Raw genomic sequence first — 26,840 nt, 5'->3', positions numbered from 1 at the left:
ATATTTTATCGGTTTTTGGAAGCAACAGGATGGGCTTCATTTTTTAAAGAATTTCAGGAGGAAGTGTTGAGGACATATCGAGTGCTGTGTGAAACACCAAAGAATATACAGGACTTAAAAGCTGCAGGTATTCATTGGGAACAATGGTCTTTTGTGTTTGTTAGCTAGAACTGTTTAATGCACTTGTGAGGAAATGCTCACTGGCATGTACAGGGTGAGTGGAAAAAAACAATCACCATGGGAAACTACTTGTACACTGAAAAGAGCTCATTACTGTTAAGATACATGCATAGTGTTTACTAGTTTCTCCATCATAGAAGCCATCTACAGTGCAGACAGGGTTACATAAACCATGCATCAACTTTGACCTTTTTTCTCCACCTCAGATGTTATGTTTGGAAGAGATGTATGAGCCTCTATAAATAACCTGACAATATTGAAACTCAAACTTAATCTCCCAGATAAAATGTATGTGATCCTCTTAAAGAGCTGGGAAGTTCGCTACATTCTCACACTACTGTCCAATTTTGCATTATTTGCTGTTATTTCAGTTTTTAACTTTATGTTCTCTATCTTTTCTCTTCCTAGAAGCTACACCTGGCCTGACTCTGTGTCTACCTGTGACACCTTTCTGGAGAGAGAGGCATCGTCCAAGCTTCTGCTGGCAACAACTTAATGCTCACCCTCTACCAATGATCCACATGGCCCTGTCTTTCAGTGTTTAACCCTTTCTCTCTCCTAGACATGGCAATTGACTGAGCTTTTACTGTGACTAACTCTATGTGCTCTCTTTCAGACTCTATCCTTGAAAACTGGCTCAGAGTTTATCTGTTCTTTCTTTTTAGATGAAACGACTAAAGGAGCTACATCCATTAACATTTACTTTTTCTTCCCATAGAAAGTACTCCTGGATCAGTGCTTCTTTGTTCTCTTTGTGTCTCTGCTCTGTTCTCTCAAACCCCCAGTCGGTCGTGGCAGATGGCCGTTCACACTGAGCCTGGTTCTGCTGGAGGTTTCTTCCTGTTAAAAGGGAGTTATTCCTCTCCACTGTCGCTACATGCATGCTCAGTATGAGGGATTGCTGCAAAGTCAACACCAGTGACTGTCCACAGTCTCTACATGCTCATCCGGGAGGAGTGAATGCTGCAAATCTCTGACTCAATGCAATCTGCTGGGTTTCCTTAGATAGAAAAACTTTTTATCCAATTTGAATAAATAACTCAATCTGACGGCACTGTTCAATGGTTAGGATTAATTGGAATGTATGAACCTGACTTTTGTGAATTGCCTTGAGACAACATGTGTTGTGAATTGGCGCTATATAAATAAAATTAAACTGAATTGAATTGAAGTATAGAAACAACATTGCATCATGATGATTCTTTGCACCTTTTCCCTTTGAGGTTCATAATTGATGTTGGCTTTCCCGTGTCCATCTAACTGTTGGGAAATTGTCATTTGACTTGCAGAACTCACAGAAATTATGGCCACTTCCAGGAGTTACAAAAAGCTACTGTTTGCCTGGGAAGGCTGGCACAATGCATCAGGTGTGCCTCTTAAGGAGCATTATCCCAGGTTTGTGGAGCTCAGCAACAAAGCTTCTACAGCTGATGGTAAGAACTGTAAAATGGCAAAAGATCATTGATGTACAGGTCCTTCTCAAAATATTAGCATATTGTGATAAAGTTAATTATTTTCAATAATGTAATGATGAAAATTTAACATTCATATATTTTAGATTCATTGCACACTAACTGAAATATTTCAGGTCTTTTATTGTCTTAATACGGATGATTTTGGCATACAGCTCATGAAAACCCAAAATTCCTATCTCACAAAATTAGCATATCATTAAAAGGGTCTCTAAACGAGCTATGAACCTAATCATCTGAATCAACAAGTTAACTCTAAACACCTGCAAAAGATTCCTGAGGCCTTTAAAACTCCCAGCCTGGTTCATCACTCAAAACCTCAATCATGGTTAAGACTGCCGACCTGACTGCTGTCCAGAAGGCCACTATTGACACCCTCAAGCAAGAGGGTAAGACATAGAAATAAATTTCTGAACGAATAGGCTGTTCCCAGAGTGCTGTATCAAGGCACCTCAGTGGGAAGTCTGTGGGAAGGAAAAAGTGTGGCAGAAAACGCTGCACAACGAGAAGAGGTGACCGGATTTTGGAGCACTTCATGCTTCCATCTGCTGAAAAGCTTTATGGAGATGAAGATTTCATTTTTCAGCACGACCTGGCACCTGCTCACAGTACCAAAACCACTGGTAAATGGTTTACAGACCATGGTATCACTGTGCTCAATTGGCCTGCCAACTCTCCTGACCTGAACCCCATAGAGAATCTGTGGGATATTGTGAAGAGAACGTTGAGAGACTCAAGACCCAACACTCTGGATGAGCTAAAGGCCGCTATCGAAGCATCCTGGGCCTCCATAAGACCTCAGCAGTGCCACAGGCTGATTGCCTCCATGCCATGCCGCATTGAAGCAGTCATTTCTGCCAAAGGATTCCCGACCAAGTATTGAGTGCATAACTGTACATGATTATTTGAAGGTTGATGTTTTTTGTATTAAAAACACTTTTCTTTTATTGGTCGGATGAAATATGCTAATTTTGTGAGATAGGAATTTTGGGTTTTTATGAGCTGTATGCCAAAATCATCCGTATTAAGACAATAAAAGACCTGAAATATTTCAGTTAGTGTGCAATGAATCTAAAATATATGAATGTTAAATTTTCATCATTACATTATGGAAAATAATGAACTTTATCACAATATGCTAATATTTTGAGAAGGACCTGTAGATGTTAATATGACGGACCATAAAATGTGAAAACAGACTTTATTCTTAGGTTTTGATGACACTGGGGCTGACTGGCGCTCTTGGTATGAGACTGAAACCTTTCAGGAGGATTTAGAAAGGCTCTACAAGACGATTGAACCGCTCTATCTGAACCTGCATGCCTTTGTGCGACGCAAGCTCTATAACTTCTACGGTCCCAAATATATCAATCTGAAAGGACCTATCCCTGCACATCTGTTGGGTAAGATGCATGGAGCTACCACAATAAATGCAAACATTTCTTCTGAACAAAAAAGTTGAAGTGGTCGAATTTTGTTTTCTTCCTACTATAAACTGCAGTGGTCATAGACACTAGATTATACCACAGTGTAGGGTTTAGCAATTTAGTTGTCTATTTTCCAAAGGCTGGATGAACATTTCTCTTGATATCAGGCCACTGTAGTCCAGTAACATGATACAGACCCTTTATTGTCAACAAACACTCTACTAATAGCCACTAAAGGAAATGCCCTAATGCAGTGTATCACACCGTAATTAAGAATAGCTTTTTAAGTATGTTTCCATCCTGACTCTCAGGAAATATGTGGGCCCAGACGTGGAATAACATTTACAATATAATGATCCCATTTCCTGACAAACCCAACCTGGATGTGACCAACGAGATGGTCCGACAAGTGCGTATGAAGGACAGATTTTGTGCTACTATTTTGGACTGTAAAGATACAAAAACTGATAAATATAAATGATATTGGTCTTTGTAGGGTTACAATGCTACACACATGTTCCGTGTGGCTGAGGAGTTTTTCACCTCTCTGGGATTAAAGGAGATGCCTACAGAGTTCTGGGAAGAGTCCATGCTTGTTAAGCCTGATGATCGAGAGGTTGTTTGCCATGCGTCTGCCTGGGACTTTTACAACCGCAAAGACTTCAGGTATAATACCTCATGTTCTCTATGCTTTCTAAAACATAAACTGTCAATCTGTAAATTACAGGTCCTTCTCAAAAAATTAGCATATTGTGATTAAGTTTATTATTTTCCATAATGTCATGAGGAAAATTTAACATTCATATATTTTAGATTCATTGCACACTAACTGAAATATTTCAGGTCTTTTGTTGTCTTAATACGGATGATTTTGGCATACAGCTCATGAAAACCCAAAATTCCTATCTCACAAAATTAGCATATTTCATCCGACCAATAAAAGAAAAGTGTTTTTAATACAAAAAACGTCAACCTTGAAATAATCATGTACAGTTATGCATTTAATACTTGGTCGGGAATCGTTTTGCAGAAATGACTGCTTCCATGCGGCGTGGCATGGAGGCAATCAGCCTGTGGCACTGCTGAGGTCTTATGGAGGCCCAGGATGCTTCGATAGCGGCCTTTAGCTCATCCAGAGTGTTAGTTCTTGAGTCTCTCAACGTTCTCTTCACAATATCCCACAGATTCTCTATGGGGTTCAGGTCAGGAGAGTTGGCAGGCCAATTGAGCACAGTGATACCATGGTCTGTAAACCATTTACCAGTGGTTTTGGTACTGTGAGCAGGTGCCAGGTTGTGCTGAAAAATGAAATCTTCATCTCCATAAAGCTTTTCAGCAGATGGAAGCATGAAGTGCTCCAAAATCTCCTGATAGCTAGCTGCATTGACCCTGCCCTTGATAAAACACAGTGGACCAACACCAGCAGCTGACACGGCACCCCAGACCATCACTGACTGTGGGTACTTGACACTGGACTTCTGGCATTTTGGCATTTCCTTCTCCCCAGTCTTCCTCCAGACTCTGGCACCTTGATTTCCGAATGACATGCAGAATTTGTTTTCATCCGAAAAAAGTACTTTGGACCACTGAGCAACAGTCCAGTGCTGCTTCTCTGTAGCCCAGGTCAGGCGCTTCTGCCGCTGTTTCTGGTTCAAAAGTGGCTTGACCTGGGGAATGCGGCACCTGTAGCCCATTTCCTGCACATGCCTGTACACGGTGGCTCTGGATGTTTCTACTCCAGACTCAGTCCACAGCTTCCGCAGGTCCCCCAAGGTCTGGAATCGGCCCTTCTCCACAATCTTCCTCAGGGTCCGGTCACCTCTTCTCGTTGTGCAGCGTTTTCTGCCACACTTTTTCCTTCCCACAGACTTCCCACTGAGGTGCCTTGATACAGCACTCTGGGAACAGCCTATTCGTTCAGAAATTTCTTTCTGTGTCTTACCCTCTTGCTTGATGGTGTCAATAGTGGCCTTCTGGACAGCAGTCAGGTCGGCAGTCTTACCCATGATTGGGGTTTTGAGTGATGAACCAGGCTGGGAGTTTTAAAGGCCTCAGGAATCTTTTGCAGGTGTTTAGAGTTAACTCGTTGATTCAGATGATTAGGTTCATAGCTCGTTTAGAGACCCTTTTAATGATATGCTAATTTTGTGAAATAGGAATTTTGGGTTTTCATGAGCTGTATGCCAAAATCATCCGTATTAAGACAATAAAAGACCTGAAATATTTCAGTTAGTGTGCAATGAATCTAAAATATATGAATGTTAAATTTTCATCATGACATTATGGAAAATAATGAACTTTATCACAATATGCTAATTTTTTGAGAAGGACCTTTAGACTATCCATGTCTCATGCAGGATTAAGCAGTGTACCACAGTGACCATGGAGCAGCTCTTCACTGTACACCATGAGATGGGCCACATCCAGTATTACCTGCAATACAAAGATCAACCTGTGGGCTACCGACGTGGAGCCAACCCTGGTTTCCATGAAGCTATCGGTGACGTTATGTCCCTATCAGTTTCAACACCGAAGCACCTACGTGAGATCAACCTGCTGGAGTCTGTGACCTCTGACATGGGCAAGGATTACCTCCAGTTAAAAAGATGGGGATGTAGATGATTAGTTGGATACATTGTAGATGAATCCTCCATTTTTGCAATTTCAGAAACTGACCTGAACTTCCTATTGAAGACTGCTCTGGAGAAGATAGCCTTCCTTCCCTTTGGCTATCTCATCGACCTCTGGAGATGGGGCGTGTTTAGTGGAAGCACACCTCCAGAAAAGTACAACTCAGACTGGTGGTACCTCAGGTGGGGTTAAATGCAAACAGAACTCTTAATCAAAGCCTAGTTAGTTAGGTTTGAGATGTAAAGGGAAGTGTCAATAAAAAAACATTTAGAAGTGTTTCTTTTTTGACGATTTAATCCAGGTCAGTGTCTCTTTTAACTGTTCTTTTCACAGAACAAAGTACCAGGGAATTTGCCCACCTACCAGGCGAACAGAGGAACACTTTGATCCTGGGGCAAAGTACCATATCCCCGGAAACACACCATACATCAGGTAGACGTATTCCAACATTTACAACTTTAGAAGTGTCTTTTTCAGATAGGTGGTGTAACACGTAGATGGTAACATCTATTCATTGGAGACATTATGGCTGTAAGCCTGATAAACTGAAGACTGGAGTACAGTAACTCCTTCTTAAACCTTTTCTGCATTTTGTAACATCGTAACCACAAACTTTAGTGTACAGCATTCAGATTTTATGTGATAGAACAACATAAAGCTATGCATAATTATCAAGTGGAACGAAAATGGTGCACGGTATTTAAAACATGTTCCCGAATAAAAATCAGAAGTGCTGTGTGCATTTGCATTCAAAACATGGCTGTCTGAACTAGCAGGATGAGCAAGGAGGGGTTATTTAATTCTTCAGAGAAACGGTTAAGACACCAATGGTAACTCGGGAGGAGCTCCAGAGATCCACAACTCAGGAACATCTGTCAACAGGATTAATTTTTGTCACACACTTCACAAATCAGGCCTTTTATTGAAGAGTGACGAGAAGAAAGGCATTGATAAAGGAAAGCTATTAAGAAGTCCATGTTGCAGTTTACCACAAACGCTGTAGGAGGCAACACAAACATGTGGAAGGATGTGTTCCAGCCAGATGAGAGATTTTTTAAATTGGGCTACATAATCTTAAGTGTGGTATAAAACTAAAACTGCCAATTAACTTAAAAACACCATGCAAAAACACGGTGATAGTTGTAGCAGCATGGTGCTGGGGGGATGCTTTTGAGGAAACAGGGAAGCTGGTTGGAAATAATGGGAAGATGGAAAATTTTGAGTTTAGGGTAATCCTGGGAGACCTGCTGGAGGCTTCAAAAGACTTGAGACTAGGAGGTTCATGTTTCAGCAGGACAACGATACTACACACAGCCGGGGCTACAATAGAGAACCTCAAATGAGAACCTGTGGCAAGATTTGGAAATTTATGTTAATATATGCTCTTTTTTTTGGCCAAGAAGAATCGGCAAAAATGTAGGTCTCTAGGATTGGAAAGCAGGTAGAGATGCAGCTGTAAATTCAGCAAAAGATGGTTCTGACTGAGGGGGACTGAATACAAATGCCACCCTTCCACTGTCCTATTCCTTCCATTTTATAGTTTTAAGTGTCTTTACTTTGGTCAATCACATCAAATCTCAATAAAATACAGTTAAATTTGTGGTTGTAACAAGACAATAAAGACATTCAATCTGTATGAATACTTTTACACAGCCTGTACATAAGGATGAACTTATCACAGTAAGACTGAAAATGCAAGAATAATTTGAAATAATGCTATAGTCTAGAGTTTTTGTGGCCTTGAAACAAGCACTGATGGAAGCCTGTTGCAGGAACCAAGGCCATTTAAGAGTCCCAACTCTGGTTTGTTACGGGAACTGGAGAACATGGGGCATCTTTTGTAACACATCCAACCTACGAGGTGGATGTAAATGTAGTTTTTATAAAGCAATTTTCTTTCTCTTGCAGGTACTTTGTTAGCTTTATCCTGCAGTTCCAGTTTCATGAGAAACTCTGCGAGGCAGCCAGTCACACTGGGCCTTTGCACACATGTGACATCTACCGTTCTACAAAAGCTGGAGAGATTCTACGGTAGGAATCGTGTCTTTATTGAACACTTATGCACAGTCTTGAAAAGTAAACCTACAATATATTGTCTTCCTTCCACAGAAAGGTTCTTGAAGCAGGTTCTTCCAAGCCCTGGTCTGAAGTCCTCCAAGAGGCCATAGGAACAGATAAAATGAATGCCACCTCTCTAATGAAGTACTTTGAGCCCATAATCAAGTGGCTGGAAGAACAAAATGTGAATGAGACCCTGGGATGGCCTGAATTCAACTGGGTCCCACCCATCCCTGATGGCTATCCTGAGGATATAGGTAATGCTAAACTACAAGAACATAAAAAATCCTCAAATGTAGACTTTAGAATATTTACTGTCTCAACTATAATTCTCCTCATCTACCCAGACAAGAATACAGATGAGCTTCATGCAAAGCAGTTTCTGGAAGAGTATAACAGTACAGCTGAACAAGTGTGGAATACCTACGCCGAGGCCTCCTGGAAGTACAACACAGACATCAACGAAGCTAATAAGGAGGACATGGTAAGGAAAAATCTTCAGTGATTTACTGGAAACCTCACAACTTCACCTTGGCTGCTATTGTGCAGTTGTCATTCTTAGTGCACCTAACATGCATATATTTGTGGATCCTCTGACAGTAATCCATGTTTTTTTCAGTTTTAATAATCAGTGGGATGACTGTCTTCATTGCTCTTCTCCAGCTTAAGAACAACCTGGAGATGTCTGCACATACCCTGCAGTATGGTCTGAAGGCTCGTGAGTACGACATCACCGACTTCCAGGATCCCTTAGTTAAACGCATCATCCTAAAACTCAGCGACATTGAAAGGGCCGCGTTGTCCACTGCAGAACTGGAAGAGGTGGGTAATGAAAGGTTCAGCTTGCTAATTGATCATGCTGGAAATGATTCTAGTGCTCTAAAAACCTACGTTTTTTGTTTTAGCTTTTTTTTCACCCTTAAAAGTTTCAGATCTTCAAAACAAATTTCAATTTTAGATGAAAAAGCCAATACAAAATCCATTTTTAAATTATTTTAATTTATTAAAGGAAAAAGCTGTTCACTTTACACTATGTGGGAACAATACATGGTTTTGCCAGCCTGTTTTGCAATAAAGCATATGTGATAACCAAGTGTCTCACATCACTGTGGAGGAGCCAACTCTTAGCCAACTCTTCTTTGCAGAATGTTTTTCAATTCAACCACCCTAAAGGGGTTCTGAGCATGATTTGGCCTGTTTAAGGTCTTGCCAAAGCATCATGATCAGATTTAAATCCAGACTTTGACTAGGCCACTCTAAGACTCTTTTTATTTTTAACCATTTGTTGTTGGACTTCCTGGTATGCTTTGGATTATTGTTCTGCTTTAGCTAATACAGCAACCCGTCCATGCCTTGAAGAAGCAAAGCACCCCATGATTATCATGACTGTCACTGTGTTTGACTGTCAGAATGAAGTTCTTTCTCTGAAATATCTTGTTTTACTCCAGATTTTAACGGGTCAGACTTCTTCTTTAAAGTTCTACTTTTGTCTCATCAGTCTACAGAATATTTTTCCAAACTTGTGGGACAAGGCACGTAGAGAACGTCGGCGTTCAGCACGCATTCTCCGACGGGCTTCCAACATTATAAATGGAACGTCTCAAAGTCTGTGTTGACTGAGCTGCTCTTCACCCTCACAATAATATTGCAGCTGTAATAACGGCACAAATATGCAGAACAGAGGTGCTGCAGGCAGATGTTTTCCTAAATGTCCGGGTCTGTGCTCTGTCCCACCTCCTTCATTTCTGTCCAATGATCGTCACCAGCGTGGCTTTGTTTACAAGTAATCGTTCACTTGCAAAAAGTACAATGTGAAAACAAACCGCACCAAATGAAAAAAATAAAGTTCGCTTTTGGTCCGGACCAAACAAGCGGACCAAAAGACTTTCCTGGTGTGAATACACCCTTAGATAGAAAAACATTTTGCCTGGGTTTAAGCATTGACCAGATGCTTCAGCAGATGAAAATCTGGTTTAATAAAAATGCAGCAAAAGTTAAACATTCATTTCCAGATTCTGAGTGCAGATATATTGGATTAGTATTGATTCAAGTATTGCCATAAAAATGAATTTTTAAAAAACTGTCAGGATTTTCTTCTTTTACTAAATCAAAAGCAGAAGTTTTAAGAGCCATGCACAAAAGAAGCTTGTTTTTCTGTTGGTTATACTCGCACCTACTTTCTTACACACAGTTAACTTTATATGCACCACATTTTAATTTATAATTTATTATGTGTGCAGATTTCTGCTTGATTGAGAAAATCTGAAGTTTTATCTTTTTTTTCCTTTTTCTTTTTTTTGCAGTACAACACTCTTCTGTCTAACATGGAGACCAAATACAGCATAGCTGAAGTTTGCAGGACAGATGGCACATGTCATCCATTGGATCCAGGTAAGCTTAAGTTATATTTCAACTAAATTACAACAAATATTTAAATATGGTTGACAACTGTTGAAGCTGGTTTGGTATAGAGTACAAATTACTAAAGGTTGTAATATAAAAACATTTTGGTTTCAGATCTCCAGAAAATCATGGCAGAATCCAGGGATTATGATGAACTTTTGTTTGCCTGGAAAGGATGGAGAGATGCTGCTGGAAAAATACTTCGTGAGGATTATAAGAGATATGTAGAACTGGCCAATAAAGCTGCCACCCTCAACGGTATGACATCTGCATCTAATTTTACCCTATGTGTACAACTCTGCTATCCTGTCTACAGCAGGAAATGTTTTACAGGTTGCTTTTAAGGCAGGAAATTGAAATTTTAAATGAATGCTGATTAAATATAAGTAATGGGTGTATATGTAGCAATAGACCGATGTCTTATATCAGGTTCCTTAACTTCGAATACACACCACACATTTGGACTTTTTACTTCATTAAAAAGTTGTAACTTCAGTACCTGATAATGATGGCTACGTTTAAAACTTTATGATTAACCTGTATGTTCAATTCTCCCCCAGTTTTAATGTTTTTATGAGTTTTCTTAATGTCTGTTGTTAACAATTGCACTCAAAGTAAAGTAGAGCAAACCCTTTGTCAGTTCTGGAGTTTTAATGAGCTACCCTTCTTCAGGTTCTAATTTATTTTCTTTAACTCAGTTCTATAAACCAAACATCTCATAGTCCACAACGTCAATATTTAATAAACAAACCTAAAGCCAACAGACACAGTTAATTAGTAACTGGTATTTATTTTGTTTTATAAAAAATTCTGAATCATTAAAGTGGCCATATTACCCCGACTACAAAAGGAAAGGACACTGCTAACTTATCAGAACGTGCCACAGATGAATCATTCTGTAGTCTTTACATAGAGAAACATCCCAATATGAGCCCTTCTAACACCGACTATGTTAGTTTGGCACAAAGTGTGGAAATGCTAGAGCTTTTTTGCAGCTGGAAAACGAATAAATCCATCATTAACCATGTTTTTTCATTGTTTCTACTAAAGTAAGCCAACTGAAGCTTTAGATTTATATTATTGAAAGGACATTTTGAATCAAAAAGAACAATTTTACAAAAGAGTGTATGCTGCATTTGTGTTTTTTTTTTTTTTTTGTTGATTTGAAAAGTGTTTTGCCCACAGCAGTGGTAACTTCTCATACGAGCACTTTTACCAAACAGATGCTGTAGTTGTTGATTAAAAATTTCTTTAGGTGTTTTAAATGTTTTTAACAGGGCTTGTGGTAAACTGCATATGGGGCTAAAGGTTTGTGAAAAGAAGCCCAGCATAGATGCATGTAAATGCATAAAACCCTTGAACTCTAAGGTGTATTTTCTACTTATATTTGGACAATACATTTGAGTATATCTCTCTTAGATGAAAAAAATATGGAACTAACTTTTATGATTACATGTTGGCTAACCAACTAGTATCTAGTTTAATTTATGAAAATCCGAACTGTAAATAAATTTGGCATATGGCCCTAAATTGTTATTTATTCAGGAGGCTTGTATACTCTGCTAATTGTAATCAGAACAAGAATATCTTTTTATTCTAATTCATTGAGTTTCTAAGACTCTCTAACTGTAATTCTGTTGCTTTAACAGCTCAAATAAATTTCAGTTGCACATGAATTAGTACAACATAGACTCTAGAAGTTTAAAACTTCTTGTTCACCCTTTTAAATCCATGTTGGGATTTTTGTCCGCCTCTACCAAGAATCATAAACTGAGTGAAGACCACCAGTCACAATAAAGTGGCTCCAATCCCCCTCGTCTTGATGAGGAATGTAGAGGAAAACTGAGGCAAACGTGCCAATTTAAATACACCTGTGTTGACCTCTGGTGCTGTTTACAGGTCATACTGATAATGGAGCTTTCTGGCGGTCCTTGTATGAAACTCCCACCTTTGAGGAAGACCTGGAGGCTCTGTGGAAGGAGTTGGAGCCACTCTATCTCAATGTCCATGCCTATGTTCGAAGGGCTCTTTATAAGCATTATGGCACAAAGTACATCAACTTAAAGGGCCCTATTCCTGCTCATTTGTTGGGTAAGTGCAGAGCTTTTGGGTTGGAACCCATGTGTACGATGCATCAGTAGCTGAGGCCTTACATTGGATTCATATTTTGATTGGAACAGGGTTGACAGCTTGGAGTTTAAAGTCAACCAAGGAAAGAAAAATCCCTCAGGCAGAATCCAAGGAATTTTAACACTATAGCCACAACTCTCCTTTTATATGGGAACAAACACCATTGATATGCTGTCTTTGGCTGTAGATCCCTTTGGATTTAAGACGGATTAAATTTCCTTTTAGATGCATAAAGCATGAGATTGTGTGTGACAGTGTCCACACTGAGACCCAGTCACAAATCCCGCTTGGATAAAAACTGATATTGCAGGGTGGCTGGCTCCCTGACCTCTTAGACTTAAAGTACTACTGTTCTCCTTTGACCTTTCAGGAAACATGTGGGCACAGACCTGGTCTGGAATTATGGATTTGGTCATGCCCTATCCAGATGCCACACAGGTGGATGCCACACCAGCTATGGTGGCGCAGGTAAATGAACGCATTAAATATCTAGAACTTAATGATCATGAAAATGCTCATATGACTGATATTCTAACAAAATAAATAAGATCAGCAGTTGGTTCCTCCATAAGTTACAGCCTCTGTCAAATTCCCAGTGAAACTGTCAATGCAGGCAATGGCAATTTTTTCAGGGCTGGAATTCCACCAGGATGTTTCAGGAATCAGACAGATTCTTTACCTCCATGGGTCTGCTGCCAATGCCACAAGAGTTCTGGGACAAATCCATGCTGGAAAAGCCGTCTGACGGACGCCAGGTGGTGTGCCATGCCTCTGCATGGGATTTCTACAACCGAAAGGACTTCAGGTATAAAACATTAATACATCTAGCTGTAGATTTTTTTTTTTTTTTTCCTTTAGAGGTCTTCAATTAGGTCAATACTCATGGGTCCTGTACTGTAAGAAAATAATCAAGGTTTTTAACATTCTAGTTGGAAAACTGTCAATTTTTTCTGACAAACCTTTTCTCAGTCTTTTTAGGACCAATATTGTATCCCACCCCCCATGAGCTGCTGAGCACTGCTGGTCAGGTGGCTGAAAGAGTGCTCTTAAACTGTCCTTAAACAGTCAGTCATAGTCAGTCTTATTAGGTTAGAACTGTTTAATACTAAAGTTGGCAAACTACAAGCAGCATGTCTGTAAAGCAGCTGACTGCAGGCTAAATACTGACAGCAGCTAATAGTAGATGGGCACCCAGCATTATTCTGTAAACAGCTATTATAAAAGATATTCTTTCCAATAAGCATTTGAAGACTGCTACTAAATTTTGCTGGTGGTTAATATATGTTCTTGTTTGACTCTATAGTAGAACCAAAATAACAATAAATGTTTTAGCTAACATTAATTTAACTGTAGTAATGCTTAGATGGTAAAATAATATGACGTTGATTTTTAGAGATCATTTTGTACATTTTTAATTTTGAGTTTTTGTGTGACTACATTGATCCTGTGGCATGTTCAAGGCTATCATGCTGTGAGAATATCTGATTTTTAAAAAATTAGTTGTGGAGTAATGCTAAATCCCTAGTTCTATATAGGCTAGGCAATCTGAAGAACACTGATTTTTTTATTTTACTGCAATAAGACATACTTTATTCTAATTAATGCACAACTTTTTCACCACACTGAAGGGCAAATAAAGGATAATTCAGTTTCAAGTTTCCTGTACCTTTTGCTCCTGTAGAAGGTTAAGGAATAAATTTAAGAACCATTCTGATCTTGATCTAATCATGTCCATGATTGTCTCCAGGATAAAACAGTGTACTGTTGTGACTATGGATGACCTGATCACTGTGCACCATGAGATGGGCCATGTACAGTACTTCCTGCAGTACAAAGACCAGCCTGTGTCGTTTCGCGATGGCGCCAACCCTGGCTTCCATGAAGCCATCGGAGATGTACTTGCACTGTCAGTCTCCACGCCCAAACATCTACAGAGCATCGGTCTCCTGGACAAAGTGGAGAGTAACCACGGTACGTGACGATAAGTAGAACATATGTATTTCTGTTTTTTAGCGATACAGTGGTTTTACGCTGCATTAAAATGTCTAACTCTTATGTAGAGAGCGACATCAACTTTTTGATGAGCATGGCACTCGACAAAATTGCCTTTCTGCCGTTCGGCTACCTGATGGATCAGTGGAGGTGGAAGGTCTTTGATGGACGGATTCCATCATCGGAGTACAATAAAGAATGGTGGAACCTCAGGTGAAGAATTTTACAGTAACAAAGTGTGCTTGTTATCATGATGACTCATCATAAAGTAGTTGATAATATACTAAACAATCATGTTTGTAAATGAGTTGCTTAACTTCTACACTATTGTTTATTGCAGACTGAAGTACCAGGGTCTCTGTCCCCCTGTAACCCGAACTGAGGATGACTTTGACCCTGGTGCAAAGTTCCACATCCCTGCTAATGTGCCATACGTCCGGTAATACTCCATTTGCAAAACAAATCAGGCATGCTGGAGCTGACACAGCTAGCTTGATAACTGCTTCATCACACTCCAGCTATGAATAGATAATAGGACTCAAACATTGTGCCTTTTTATTTTTAGTAACATGATTGGTAAAGCACAGTCTTCAAAGTGTATGGTTTCATGTTTTTCAGCTACTTTGTAAGCTTCATCATCCAGTTTCAGTTCCATAAAGCTCTGTGTGATGCTGCTAATCATGTTGGGCCACTTCACACATGTGATATCTACCAATCTAAGGAAGCCGGGAAGTTGCTGGGGTCAGTATGCACTAAATTCTATAGATTTGTCTGTAGGATCATCTACTAGATGGAGAAGAACATGCAGTGCTGTGAGAAAGTAATTCAGATCAAAAAATGTCAGTATTAAATAACTATACACTAGAGTAAAATTCAAAAACCCAAACCAACCTGGCCATGTGCGGAAAAAGTACTACCCACAACCTTACATTTGGGACCTTAAGCTCAAACGCACTTTGGCCGAACAGAAGAATTACAGCCTGAATCACACCAGCAACTCCACTCATGAAAGGCTTTAAACTAAAATTAAGGTTTTTGAGTGGTCTAGTCAAATTCTGGATTACATGATTAACTGTTTGAGATTCAGTATCCTGACCTTCATGCTGAATTCTCCGATGTGGCTAAGTTAAAACAGCAAATTCCTCCACAGTGATGTAAAAGACTCTGTTCTCGTCAACACTTGATGGTGGTTGGTTCATGCCAAGAGTTACGCAACCAGTAATTAGGTGTAGGGAGAATTTATACAGCATTATTGTGTTTTTCACAGAACTGTGTATATGTAAATGAGGGTAATTAAGGATTTTCTCAATCCTTTTCCTGCTCTTCATCTCTGCTTTGACTTTTATTGCTTGCAGGGATGTGATGAAGCTTGGTTACAGTAAGCCGTGGCCTGAAGCCATGGCCATGATCACTGGTCAGTCTAAAATGAGTGCCCAGCCCCTTATGCAGTACTTTCAGCCTCTCATTCAGTGGCTTGAGGAGGAAAACAACAAGAACAACGAAGTCCGGGGATGGCCTAACTACAACTGGAAACCTTCTGGTATGATTAATGCATTCAGGCATTCACACACCTTTTTAAGCAATCACAAACGGATGCATGCATTTGGTTAGATAAGTATTTCCCTGACAGAATTACGGCTGCAGTTACACTTCATTTCCATACCCCCTTAACTGTTTCACATTTTCTCACATCACAACAGGAGACTTCAATGTATCTAGTTGGGATTTTATGTGTTGAACCAACACAAAGTGGTGCAGAAATGGCTGGAACTTTGACTGGGCCATTCTAATACATGAACAGGCTTTAATCTAAACTATCCCACTATAGCTCTGGCTGTAGGTTTATGGTTATTGTCTTGCAGGAAAGTGATCCTCCACCTCAGCAACTAACTGCTATACTTCCAGGATTGTGTTTTTGGCACCATCCATCTACCTAATTACTCTTCTGGAGAAAATCCTTCTCAATGCATGATGCTGCCACCACCATGGTTCACATTGGGGATGTTGAAAGACTGCACAGGGAATGTGCAGTGATGGTTGTCCATCCATACATGGCATTTTGCATGTAGACCAAGAGTTCAATTTGACCAGAACATCTTCTCCCAATTTTGTTTAAATATGAATTTAACCAAATGTGGTTGTTGTAGAACCTAACCCTGCTTTAACTGTCTCCACAACTTTCTCACTGACCTGACTGCTCTGTTCCTTGGTCTTCATAAGGCTGTTTGTTCACTGTTCTTTAACAAACATCTGAACCCTTGATATTGAATTTACACTAAAAATAAATGAGACACAAGTGGACTCTATTTACTAGTCAATTTGCGAAGGTCAAGGGACCCCAACCAGGGCCCAGCTTAGTCTCCACAGCTTACCACATTGTGACATGGTTATACCCCAGTTACAGCCCTTGTTTTCGAACAGATTGTGTGAAAATGTCTTATTTATAAGCTGAAAATGTATTCAGAAATTCTAAAAGTACGCATGCTTCATCTCTGCAGGTAGGAGCAAAGATGTTTGCGAGCATCTCTAAGGCTCTAATCTATCACTGGATAAATTGGGTAAAAGATACGATTAGAAATGTGCCAATATAGGATTTTTAGTTCTGATCCAATCTCTATATCTGAATTTAAACATCTGCAAGAAGGTCTAAAGCGTTATAGCGTCTTAATTAAACAATTAGTATTTTTTATCCTGCCATTGTGAGTACGGTAAATATGAAAGAAAACAGAACAAAAACAGGCAGAGTTGCTTCAATTTCTGCCAAAATTTTCATTAGTATTTTTGACAAGATTTTTTTTTAAACATATTAAGCCTCATAATAATCAATGTATTTATATACCGTACTGTGCAAAAGTTTTAGGCAGATGTAAAAAAATGTTGTAAACAAAGAATGCTTTCAAAAATGGAAGTGTTAATTATTTATTTTCATCAGTCAACAAACTGCAGTGAATGAACAAAAGAGAAATCTAAATCAAATCAATAATTGGTGTGACCCCCCTTTGCTTTTAAAACAGCATCAATTCTTCTAGCCACACTTACGCAAAGTTTTTGAACAATATCGGCTGGTAGGTTGTCCCAAACATCTTGGAGAACTAACCACAGATCTTATGTGGATGTAGGCTTTCTCACATCCTTCTGTCTCTTCATGTCATCCCAGACACGCTCCATGATGTTGAGATCAGGGCTCTGTGGGGGCTTTACCAGCACTTCCAGTAAGTCTTGTTCTTTATGCTGAAGATAGTTCTTAATGGAGACCGGAAAAGGGTGGCTTGTCCTCTTCAGGTTGGAGGGTAGTTCCTGCCTCAAGTGGAGGAGTTTAAGTATCTCGGGGTCTTGTTCACGAGTGAGGGAAGAATGGAGCGGGAGATCGACAGACGGATCGGTGCGGCTGCCACAGTAATGGGGGCACTTTGCCGGTCCATTGTGGTGAAGAGAGAGCTGAGCCAAAAAGTGAAGCTCTCAATTTACTGGTCAGTCTACGTTCCTACCCTCACCTATGGCCATGAACTTTGGGTCATGACCGAAAGAACAAGATCCCGGATACAAGCGGCTGAAATGAGTTTCCTCCGTAGGGTTGCCGGGCACTCCCTTAGAGATAGGATGAGGAGCTCGGCCATCCGGGAGGAGCTCGGAGTAGAGCCGCTGCTCCTCCACATCGAGAGGAGCCAGTTGAGGTGGCTCGAGCATCTATACCGGATGCTTCCTGGACGCCTTCCTCGGGAGGTGTTCCAGGCAAGTCCCACCGGGAGGAGGCCCAGGGGACGGCCCAGGACACGCTGGAGGGACTATGTATCTCGGCTGGCCTGGGAACATCTTGGGCTCCACCCGGAGGAGCTGGAGGAGGTGTCTGGGGAGAGGGACGTCTGGGTGTCTCTGCTGAGTCTGCTGCCCCCGCAACCCGGTCCCTAATAAGCGGAAGACGACGAATACGAGTAGTTCTTAATGACTGTGGCTGTATGTTTGGGTTTGCTCACTTAGCATTTTGTAAATTGATAAAAATAAACAATCATTTATATTTCTGAAAGCATTCTTTTACAGCATTTTTTCACACCTGCCTTAAACTTTTGCACAGTACTGTATTAACCACAGAACTGTGCAGTTTTCACTGTAGCTTTATTGGGGTGTAAATGTTCTGAAAAGCTATGAGATGCTGTAACTGAGAGAAGCAACAGCAAAGACTCAGCAAGTTATACCTTTTCCATCTTTTTCAAAAGAATCCAGGAATTTACGCTGGTGGCATTATTTTGATCTGTTTTAGTAACTTTTATTGCGAATTACCACTAGTTTCAACATTTAGCATCTCTTACAGCTGCCTCTCCGATCCTTTTCTATCCTTCTCTAAATCCGTTATTTATAAAATTCCTAAAATAAAAGTAAAGCAACTTCCTGAAGTCCAGTTGTGCTTCCTGTTGCTGCTGCAGCTTCTCCTCTGCAGCTAAAACTGCAACAGTTGGGTTTAACTTCTGCTCTAAATGTTTCCACAGAACACATACACAGTTTAAACCAGATATTTTCATACACTGGAAAATAATATACACTGCTCAAAAAAATAAAGGGAACACTTAAACAACACAATATAACTCCCAAGTAAATCAAACTTCTGTGAAATCAAACTGTCCACTTAGGAAGCAACACTGATGGACAATTAATTTCACATCCTGTTGTGCAAATGGAATAAACAACAGAGGTAAATCTTTGGTGATTAGAAAGACACACTCAATAAAGGAGTGGTTCTGCAGACCACTTCTCAGTACCGATGCTTTCTGGCTGATGTTTTGGTCACTTTTGAATGTTGGTGGTGCTTTCACACTCGTGGTAGCATGAGACGGACTCTACAACCCACACAAGTGGCTCAGGTAGTGCAGCTCATCCAGGATGGCACATCAATGCGAGCTGTGGCAAGAAGGTTTGCTGTGTCTGTCAGCGTAGTGTCCAGAACCTGGAGGCGCTACCAGGAGACAGGCCAGTACACCAGGAGACGTGGAGGAGGCCGTAGGAGGGCAACAACCCAGCAGCAGGACCGCTACCTCCACCTTTGTGCAAGGAGGAACAGGAGGAGCACTACCAGAGCCCTGCAAAATGACCTCCAGCAGGCCACAAATGTGCATGTGTCTGCACAAACGGTTAGAAACCGACTCCATGAGGATGGTATGAGGGCCCGACGTCCACAAATGAGGGTTGTGCTCACAGCCCAACACCGTGCAGGATGCTTGGCATTTGCCAGAGAACACCAGGATTGGTAAATTCGCCACTGGTGCCCTGTGCTCTTCACAGATGAAAGCAGGTTCACACTGACAGAGTGACAGAGTCTGGTGACACCGTGGAGAGCGATCTGCTGCCTGCAACATCCTTCAGCATGACCGGTTTGGCAGTGGGTCAGTAATGGTGTGGGGTGGCATTTTTTGGAGGGCTGCATGGCCCTCCATGTGCTCGCCAGAGGTAGCCTGACTGCCATTAGGTACCGAGATGAGATCCTCAGACCCCTTGTGAGACCATATGCTGGTGCAGTTGGTCCTGGGTTCCTCCTAATGCAGGACAATGCTAGACCTCATGTGGCTGGAGTGTGTCAGCAGTTCCTGCAAGATGAAGACATTGAAGCTATGGACTGGCCCGCCCGTTCCCCAGACCTGAATCTGATTGAGCACATCTGGGACATCGTGTCTCGCTCCATCCACCAACATCACGTTGCACCACAGATTGTCCAGGAGTTGGTGGATGCTTTAGTCCAGGTCTGGGAGGAGATCCCTCAGGAGACCATCCACCGTCTCATCAGGAGCATGTCCAGGTGTTGTAGGGAGGTCATACAGACACATGGAGGTCACACACAATACTGAGCCTCATTTTGACTTGTTTTAAGGACATTACATCAAAGTTGGGTCAGCCTGTTGTGTGTTTTTCCACTTTAATTTTGTGCGACTCCAAATCCAGGCCTCCATTGGTTAATAAATTAGATTTCCATTGATGATTTTTGTGTGATTTTGTTGTCAGCACATTCAACTTTGTACAGAACAAAGTATTCAATGAGAATATTTCATTCATTTAGATCTAGGATTTGTTATTTGAGTGTTCCCTTTATTGTTTGGAGCAGTGTATAATAGTAATAGCTTTATATAATACTAAGCCTCTAAACAACTAGTGTAGGCCTAAATGATGTCAACTTTTGTAAGGTTTAAGTAGAAAAAGGCTTCTATGGATATATGCATTTTATTCTAACACACAGCTTCCTTGTTTTACATCATGGACAAACCAAACGGTGTCCTCAAGATACCACAAATAACTGTGGACCTACACAAATCTGGTTCTTTAGGTATAATTTCTAGATGCCACATTATTGGGTTAAACTATGAAACACATGTACAGGTCCTTCTCAAAATATTAGCATATTGTGATAAAGTTCCTTATTTTCCATAATGTCATGATGAAAATTTAACATTCATATATTTTAGATTCATTGCACACTAACTGAAATAGCATACAGCTCATGAAAACCCAAAATTCCTATCTCACAAAATTAGCATATTTCATCCGACCAATAAAATAAAATTGTTTTTAATACAAAAAACATCAACCTTCACATAATCATGTACAGTTATGCACTCAATACTTGGTCAGGAATCCTTTTGCAGAAATGACTGCTTCAATGCGGCGTGGCATGGAGGCAATCAGCCTGTGGCACTGCTGAGGTCTTATGGAGGCCCAGGATGCTTCGATAGCGGCCTTTAGCTCATCCAGAGTGTTGGGTCTTGAGTCTCTCAACGTTCTCTTCACAATATCCCACAGATTCTCTATGGGGTTCAGGTCAGGAGAGTTGGCAGGCCAATTGAGCACAGTGATACCATGGTCAGTAAACCATTTACCAGTGGTTTTGACACTGTGAGCAGGTGCCAGGTCGTGCTGAAAAATGAAATCTTCATCTCCATAAAGCTTTTCAGCAGATGGAAGCATGAAGTGCTCCAAAATCTCCTGATAGCTAGCTGCATTGACCCTGCCCTTGATAAAACACAGTGGACCAACACCAGCAGCTGACACGGCACCCCAGACCATCACTGACTGTGGGTACTTGACACTGGACTTCTGGCATTTTGGCATTTCCTTCTCCCCAGTCTTCCTCCAGACTCTGGCACCTTGATTTCCGAATGACATGCAGAATTTGCTTTCATCCGAAAAAAGTACTTTGGACCACTGAGCAACAGTCCAGTGCTGCTTCTCTGTAGCCCAGGTCAGGCGCTTCTGCCGCTGTTTCTGGTTCAAAAGTGGCTTGACCTGGGGAATGCGGCACCTGTAGCCCATTTCCTGCACACGCCTGTGCACGGTGGCTCTGGATGTTTCTACTCCAGACTCAGTCCACTGCTTCCGCAGGTCCCCCAAGGTCTGGAATCGGCCCTTCTCCAGAATCTTCCTCAGGGTCCGGTCACCTCTTCTCGTTGTGCAGCGTTTTCTGCCACACTTTTTCCTTCCCACAGACTTCCCACTGAGGTTCCTTGATACAGCACTCTGGGAACAGCCTATTCGTTCAGAAATTTCTTTCTGTGTCTTACCCTCTTGCTTGAGGGTGTCAATAGTGGCCTTCTGGACAGCAGTCAGGTCGGCAGTCTTACCCATGATTGTGGTTTTGAGTGATGAACCAGGCTGGGAGTTTTAAAGGCCTCAGGAATCTTTTGCAGGTGTTTAGAGTTAACTCGTTGATTCAGATGATTAGGTTCATAGCTCGTTTAGAGACCCTTTTAATGATATGCTAATTTTGTGAGATAGGAATTTTGGGTTTTCATGAGCTGTATGCCAAAATCATCCGTATTAAGACAATAAAAGACTTGAAATATTTCAGTTAGTGTGCAATGAATCTAAAATATATGAATGTTAAATTTTCATCATGACATTATGGAAAATAATGAACTTTATCACAATATGCTAATTTTTTGAGAAGGACCTGTATAAGCAGCTTGGGAATGTGCCGCGATGGTACTGGTTCAGGAAGAAGACCGGTTCATATCAGCCTCAACAAAAGCAAAACACTTTGTGAAGATGCTGAACTAGGCTGGTAAGAGGAGTCGTCCACAGAAACCGGTCCTGTACCAACATGGGCTGAAAGGGGCCAAAGCAACATAGGCTCAAGAACCCAAGGAAAGGCAAATCATGTGGAAATATGAAAACATGTCAATATATCAGACAATATTGTTGAAGCTTTATATTCCAAATCCACAATGACCTTTATCATACCAGCAGATTAGTTACAAAGCTGTTTAATGATAACAAATTCAAGATTTTATAGAGATCATGAAAAGGAGTTGTGTGAGCGTTTACGGTCCTTCAACACAACTCAGTTACAGCAGTTCTGACTGGAGGAATGGGCCATAAACATTCAAATTTATGTAACCTTTTGACTTATTTAAAAAAAGTTATAAGAGGGGGTTGTCATTTAATTACAGTTTATGTAAACATTTGGTTTCAACTTTAAAAATGTCTGTTTTATTAATCTGCCCAATCAAAAAATCATGTAATTTATTTCAAACATTTTTTTTACATGCAGTGTTTTATTTTAGCCTGCAACAACTGTTTTGAGTTAAAGGCTTAAGTTTGGAGTAAAAATCACACAGGACCAGGCTGTCTGGGCTTTGGTTTCTCCCTTGCAGGTTCCTCAACTCTCTGCATTCTGACTGGCAGAAGGACAGACCAAACAGAAAACCAGATTAATGCCATACCTTCACCCAGTGGAGAATCCGCTGCTTGATAATCTAAAGAAAAATAGAAATAAACGTTATTTCTTTCATTCCTGTCTTTGCCTTTCAGATCCTGGATCTGAAATAAATGATGATGATAAAGTTGAGTTCCTGGGACTGAGGGTGGACAAAGCCGCTGCCAAAGCTGGCCAGTGGTTACTGCTGTCAATCAGTCTTGTTTTTTTGGTGGTCCTCATCCTTCTCGCCTTCAGGTACAGAAAGTCAAAAAAGCGTGAAAAGTCCTTATCCATGATGGAGCTCAAGCAAAAGGACTAAATGTACTGTAAATGCGGGGCTGAATGTATCGTAGCCACCACAAAGCCGACCTCAATGTGAACATCTACAGAACATCAAAGCACATTTTCTCCAGTACAGCTCACTTCATTCTTTCCACACTGAAAGGTGACTCTGAATGTCAGGAACCCAAAAGTACTAAAAAAGCAATGCTTTGCCAATTTATATAAACCAGAGATAATGTTCCTATATAAATGTAGCACTTCATAAACATATTTAATGCAAAATATGGTGTTTTACTGATTTTAAATGTAAGTTTGAAAGTAATTTAATGTAATATGGTGTTTTAGATGAAAAATGTTCTTTAGCTTTGGTTTCAAACGCTCCCTTTATTTAACTGTAATAGCATAAATAAGATTAACATTTGTACTCATTATGAAGGTGTTTCAATATTTCTAAGTGTTTTTTTCCAGAACAGGACATGTGTCTTCGCTTATGCTTTATTTTATTTTTGAAAACCTGAACTCTATAGTTTTTCAGGCTAAATCTTAAGCGTAATTGAAGTTGTGCGAAAATGTCTACAAATAATTTTCTGAAGTCTCGTTATTTGAAGGATAGAACTGCCTGGAAATAAAAGAAATAATGTCTATAATAAATTCAACGTTGGAACTTGGTTTATTTGACACTGTAATAAAAAAATACTTTCCTGGTTGATCTTTGTACATTTATTGTATAACCTAGATTCAATCTATTGTTGCCTGCCAATGCAAATACACAGATTGTAATTTATTTGTAATATTTAAGTTTAAAAGAGGAAATGTTTTGAAAATGTATGTCGTTTATAGTGTAAACATGTTTTAATATCTGAGTTTTATTTCCTTTGCATTTCTGTAATAAAAAGATTTAACTTGGTCTTGGTTGCTTAAATCAAAAACAACTTGATTTTGTGTTTGTTGGAAACCATGCTGGATCCACAGTACAAAATAAAGGCACAAAAAGAGTCAATGAAGTGTCACAGTACAGTATGGCGCCTCTCACACAGCCACACACATTAAAATTCCAGGTTTCATGGGGTTGAGATTGTTTCATCCTGGGATGGCTCTGGTTGGCGGGCTCGTTTGGATCAGTTCGACCACTCCTGTTGTTGGGGGCTGTGGATGGAACGGTGGGTCAGTGTCTGTGCTGGGACGCTCGGGTTCGGGTGGTGCCGACACTAGTATGGCCTATTGCTGGGGCAGTCTGCCTGTTTCCACATCGGAAGGTAGGGACCACCTCCTGGGTCTGGGTTGTTGTTGGCTCTCTGGGGTATCAGTACCTGGTCCTGGTAGTATAGAGTATGTATGGGTGAGTGAGTACGACGTCCATTGTTGTGTGTCTTTACGTTGTGTTTGTGTTTTTATGTGTATGCATTAGGGTGGGAATGTGTGATTGTGACAGTGTGCCTGTTTTTGTGTCAGATTGGGTCTTGGGCTGCTCCCTCTCCTGGATCAGTTTAGGCCCCACATCAAAAATGGGGCATATTTCCTCCCCACCACACTACCTGCCTCTGGCTGGTGTCTGCCCACTGGTTTATTGGTGCTTCTCGGTGTCCAGGGCTGGGTGATTTGTGTGCCAGGCTCACTCCCAGTGGCTGCTGGCTTGGGCCCCTGGCTCTGTCGTGGGGAGCGATGTGCCCTGGGGTCTCGGGTCTTTGGGTCCATGGCTGGATCTGCTCTGGCATAGGCGGCTGCCAGCTGGGCCTGTGGGGTTGTCGCTGCGGCTCTCTGGGGCTGCTGGGTGGCTCCCCTGGAGCAACCTCTGCTCTTCTCTGGGGGAGTTGCGGTAGTCCCTGTGGTGGTCCTCCCGAGGTTCCTGTGCTCTGGGGCCCTTTGGATATCTGTGGCTCAGATCTCCTGCTTGTCTATCCTGGGTCCAGGGGCCAGGACTGTGGCTCCTCACACTCGCTATTACATATTTTTATAGAGAAACCTTATATATACACAAGTGTGCTCACACTTACACTCAGAGGTGTTAAGATTCAGGTGTTAACAGATACACAGATGTTCTATATTGAGCTGCAGTTACCACTAAATACATCTCATATTCATTAGTACCGTGTACTTTTCAGGAACAAGGCAGTTATGTGTCTGCAGGTCTAGAAGCAGTCTTTTAAGGCAGTGACTCCCAACCGCACTTGCACCCTTAGTGGTACGTGAGCACATTGCAGGGGGTACGTGGAAATATTTAATATCTTTTTCCACGATGACGGGCAATCACAATTCTTGGATGTGTGATGCTTTATTAGGATCCAAGTGCAAAACACACAAAGCTTTTATCAACCATAAGAGCAAAAAAGGCACAGTAAAACAACTACAGGTGGGAAAGACTATAGTCTTTCCCAATATTTCCTTCGTACAGAGATGGGGCCTATATGGGCCCCATATGAATTGCCCAGATAGGCCCCATGTAAAGCCCAGGTAGACCCCACTTTAGACCCATATGGGCAATACAGATGGGGCCTCCATGGAACCTGTGGACAAACCCATCTGGGACCTATATATATATAACCCATATGGGGCCCATCTGAACATGCTGGCTGGGCAGGGGTGTTATTGCTATTCACCTGTATGATGCTTAAAACTCATTTAAATGATGAAAACAAAGTAAAACTGAGCCTGAATATTTTTTTAAGTGTGCTGTTGCTGATTTTTTAGGTTTAAATGTCTGTTTATTGGAGACTTATTTAAAAGAGCTCCAGATTTTGTTATAAGAAAATCAAGTTTATTATTTATGTTGATTTTGTATTTATTTAAATTACTTATTCATTTTCACGGCAGCATTTATCTTTGTTTAATTCGAGCTTAAAATAATAAAATGCCTAAGAACAAAAATGTTAGAGACTAAATAAAACAATTGTCATTTAATAATCATTTTTTATACATTCTATTTCTGCCAACACGTTTGATTGAGGGCGGCGTTTCCCCCACCATTATCCAAGGGGGCGCGCCGCCAACAAGGTAGTAAAATAGCCTATATTTTCACAGTTGATTTCATTCATTTTATGAGATCACGTGGTGTGAGATTTCTTTCCCTGCGTCGTTGCTACTCTATTTTCTATGGCCAAACTTGACAAAAGCTGGACAACACATTCCTTCCTCATGTTCTGTGCCAACAACGCCAACTCACGTGACGCTTGTGAACAGACGCTCCCCACAGCGGACAGAAAAACATGCCGCTAAAACCTGGAAAGCGTCAAGAATATTTGCGGTTTTTAAAAGCGCCGAATTTCCTTTTAATGGCAGCACTTCCTCTCCTGCGAGCGGCAGCAGGGCTAACTCCTATAATTAGACTGATCTTAATAATTAAATACATACAGGATAAATAGAGAAAGAAAGACAGTATATGAAGATTGAAAGATGGAAAGAGATAGAAACAGACAAAAGATGTGATAAAGAGAGAGACAGAAATTATACAGAAACACAGTAGGTCAAAGATGAACAAAGAACATTTTCCACATTTTTTCTTTTGAATGTTCTGTCGATGATATGTAGACAGCTTAAACTCCCTGCAGCCTGCATTACGGCGTTAGCTTCACTTGTGAAGGTAAATCTTTTGGA

The 26,840-nt window shown here is 40.8% G+C and overlaps 1 protein-coding gene across 3 annotated transcripts in view; it reads left to right on the top strand.

Annotated features, from left to right (window-relative positions):
- Positions 1 to 23,956, top strand: part of ace (angiotensin I converting enzyme (peptidyl-dipeptidase A) 1) — a 29,627-nt gene extending 5,671 nt beyond the window's left edge. Inside the window, exons 4-25 of one of the 3 annotated variants that reach the window (XM_047377753.1) lie at positions 1,470 to 1,613; positions 2,864 to 3,055; positions 3,391 to 3,488; positions 3,576 to 3,745; positions 5,437 to 5,660; positions 5,748 to 5,892; positions 6,044 to 6,142; positions 7,619 to 7,741; positions 7,820 to 8,025; positions 8,116 to 8,252; positions 8,432 to 8,590; positions 10,072 to 10,159; positions 10,286 to 10,429; positions 12,071 to 12,262; positions 12,672 to 12,769; positions 12,934 to 13,106; positions 14,049 to 14,272; positions 14,362 to 14,506; positions 14,634 to 14,732; positions 14,912 to 15,034; positions 15,649 to 15,833; positions 23,081 to 23,956. In XM_047377753.1, coding sequence (XP_047233709.1) covers positions 1,470 to 1,613; positions 2,864 to 3,055; positions 3,391 to 3,488; positions 3,576 to 3,745; positions 5,437 to 5,660; positions 5,748 to 5,892; positions 6,044 to 6,142; positions 7,619 to 7,741; positions 7,820 to 8,025; positions 8,116 to 8,252; positions 8,432 to 8,590; positions 10,072 to 10,159; positions 10,286 to 10,429; positions 12,071 to 12,262; positions 12,672 to 12,769; positions 12,934 to 13,106; positions 14,049 to 14,272; positions 14,362 to 14,506; positions 14,634 to 14,732; positions 14,912 to 15,034; positions 15,649 to 15,833; positions 23,081 to 23,286 — 3,374 coding nt within the window. In that variant the 3' untranslated portion in view covers positions 23,287 to 23,956. Of the gene's footprint in view, positions 1 to 1,469; positions 1,614 to 2,863; positions 3,056 to 3,390; positions 3,489 to 3,575; positions 3,746 to 5,436; positions 5,661 to 5,747; positions 5,893 to 6,043; positions 6,143 to 7,618; positions 7,742 to 7,819; positions 8,026 to 8,115; positions 8,253 to 8,431; positions 8,591 to 10,071; positions 10,160 to 10,285; positions 10,430 to 12,070; positions 12,263 to 12,671; positions 12,770 to 12,933; positions 13,107 to 14,048; positions 14,273 to 14,361; positions 14,507 to 14,633; positions 14,733 to 14,911; positions 15,035 to 15,648; positions 15,834 to 16,121; positions 16,600 to 23,080 lie in introns of those variants that run through there. The other 2 variants (XM_047377754.1, XM_047377755.1) reach the window with 2 other exon arrangements.
- Positions 23,957 to 26,840: the final 2,884 nt, after the last annotated feature.

This window comes from Girardinichthys multiradiatus, chromosome 10 (genome assembly GCF_021462225.1).
Source record: "Girardinichthys multiradiatus isolate DD_20200921_A chromosome 10, DD_fGirMul_XY1, whole genome shotgun sequence".
Classification (NCBI taxonomy): domain Eukaryota; kingdom Metazoa; phylum Chordata; class Actinopteri; order Cyprinodontiformes; family Goodeidae; genus Girardinichthys; species Girardinichthys multiradiatus.
Note: the sequence above shows the minus strand (reverse complement) of the source record. Positions and strands in the feature narration are given on the sequence as shown.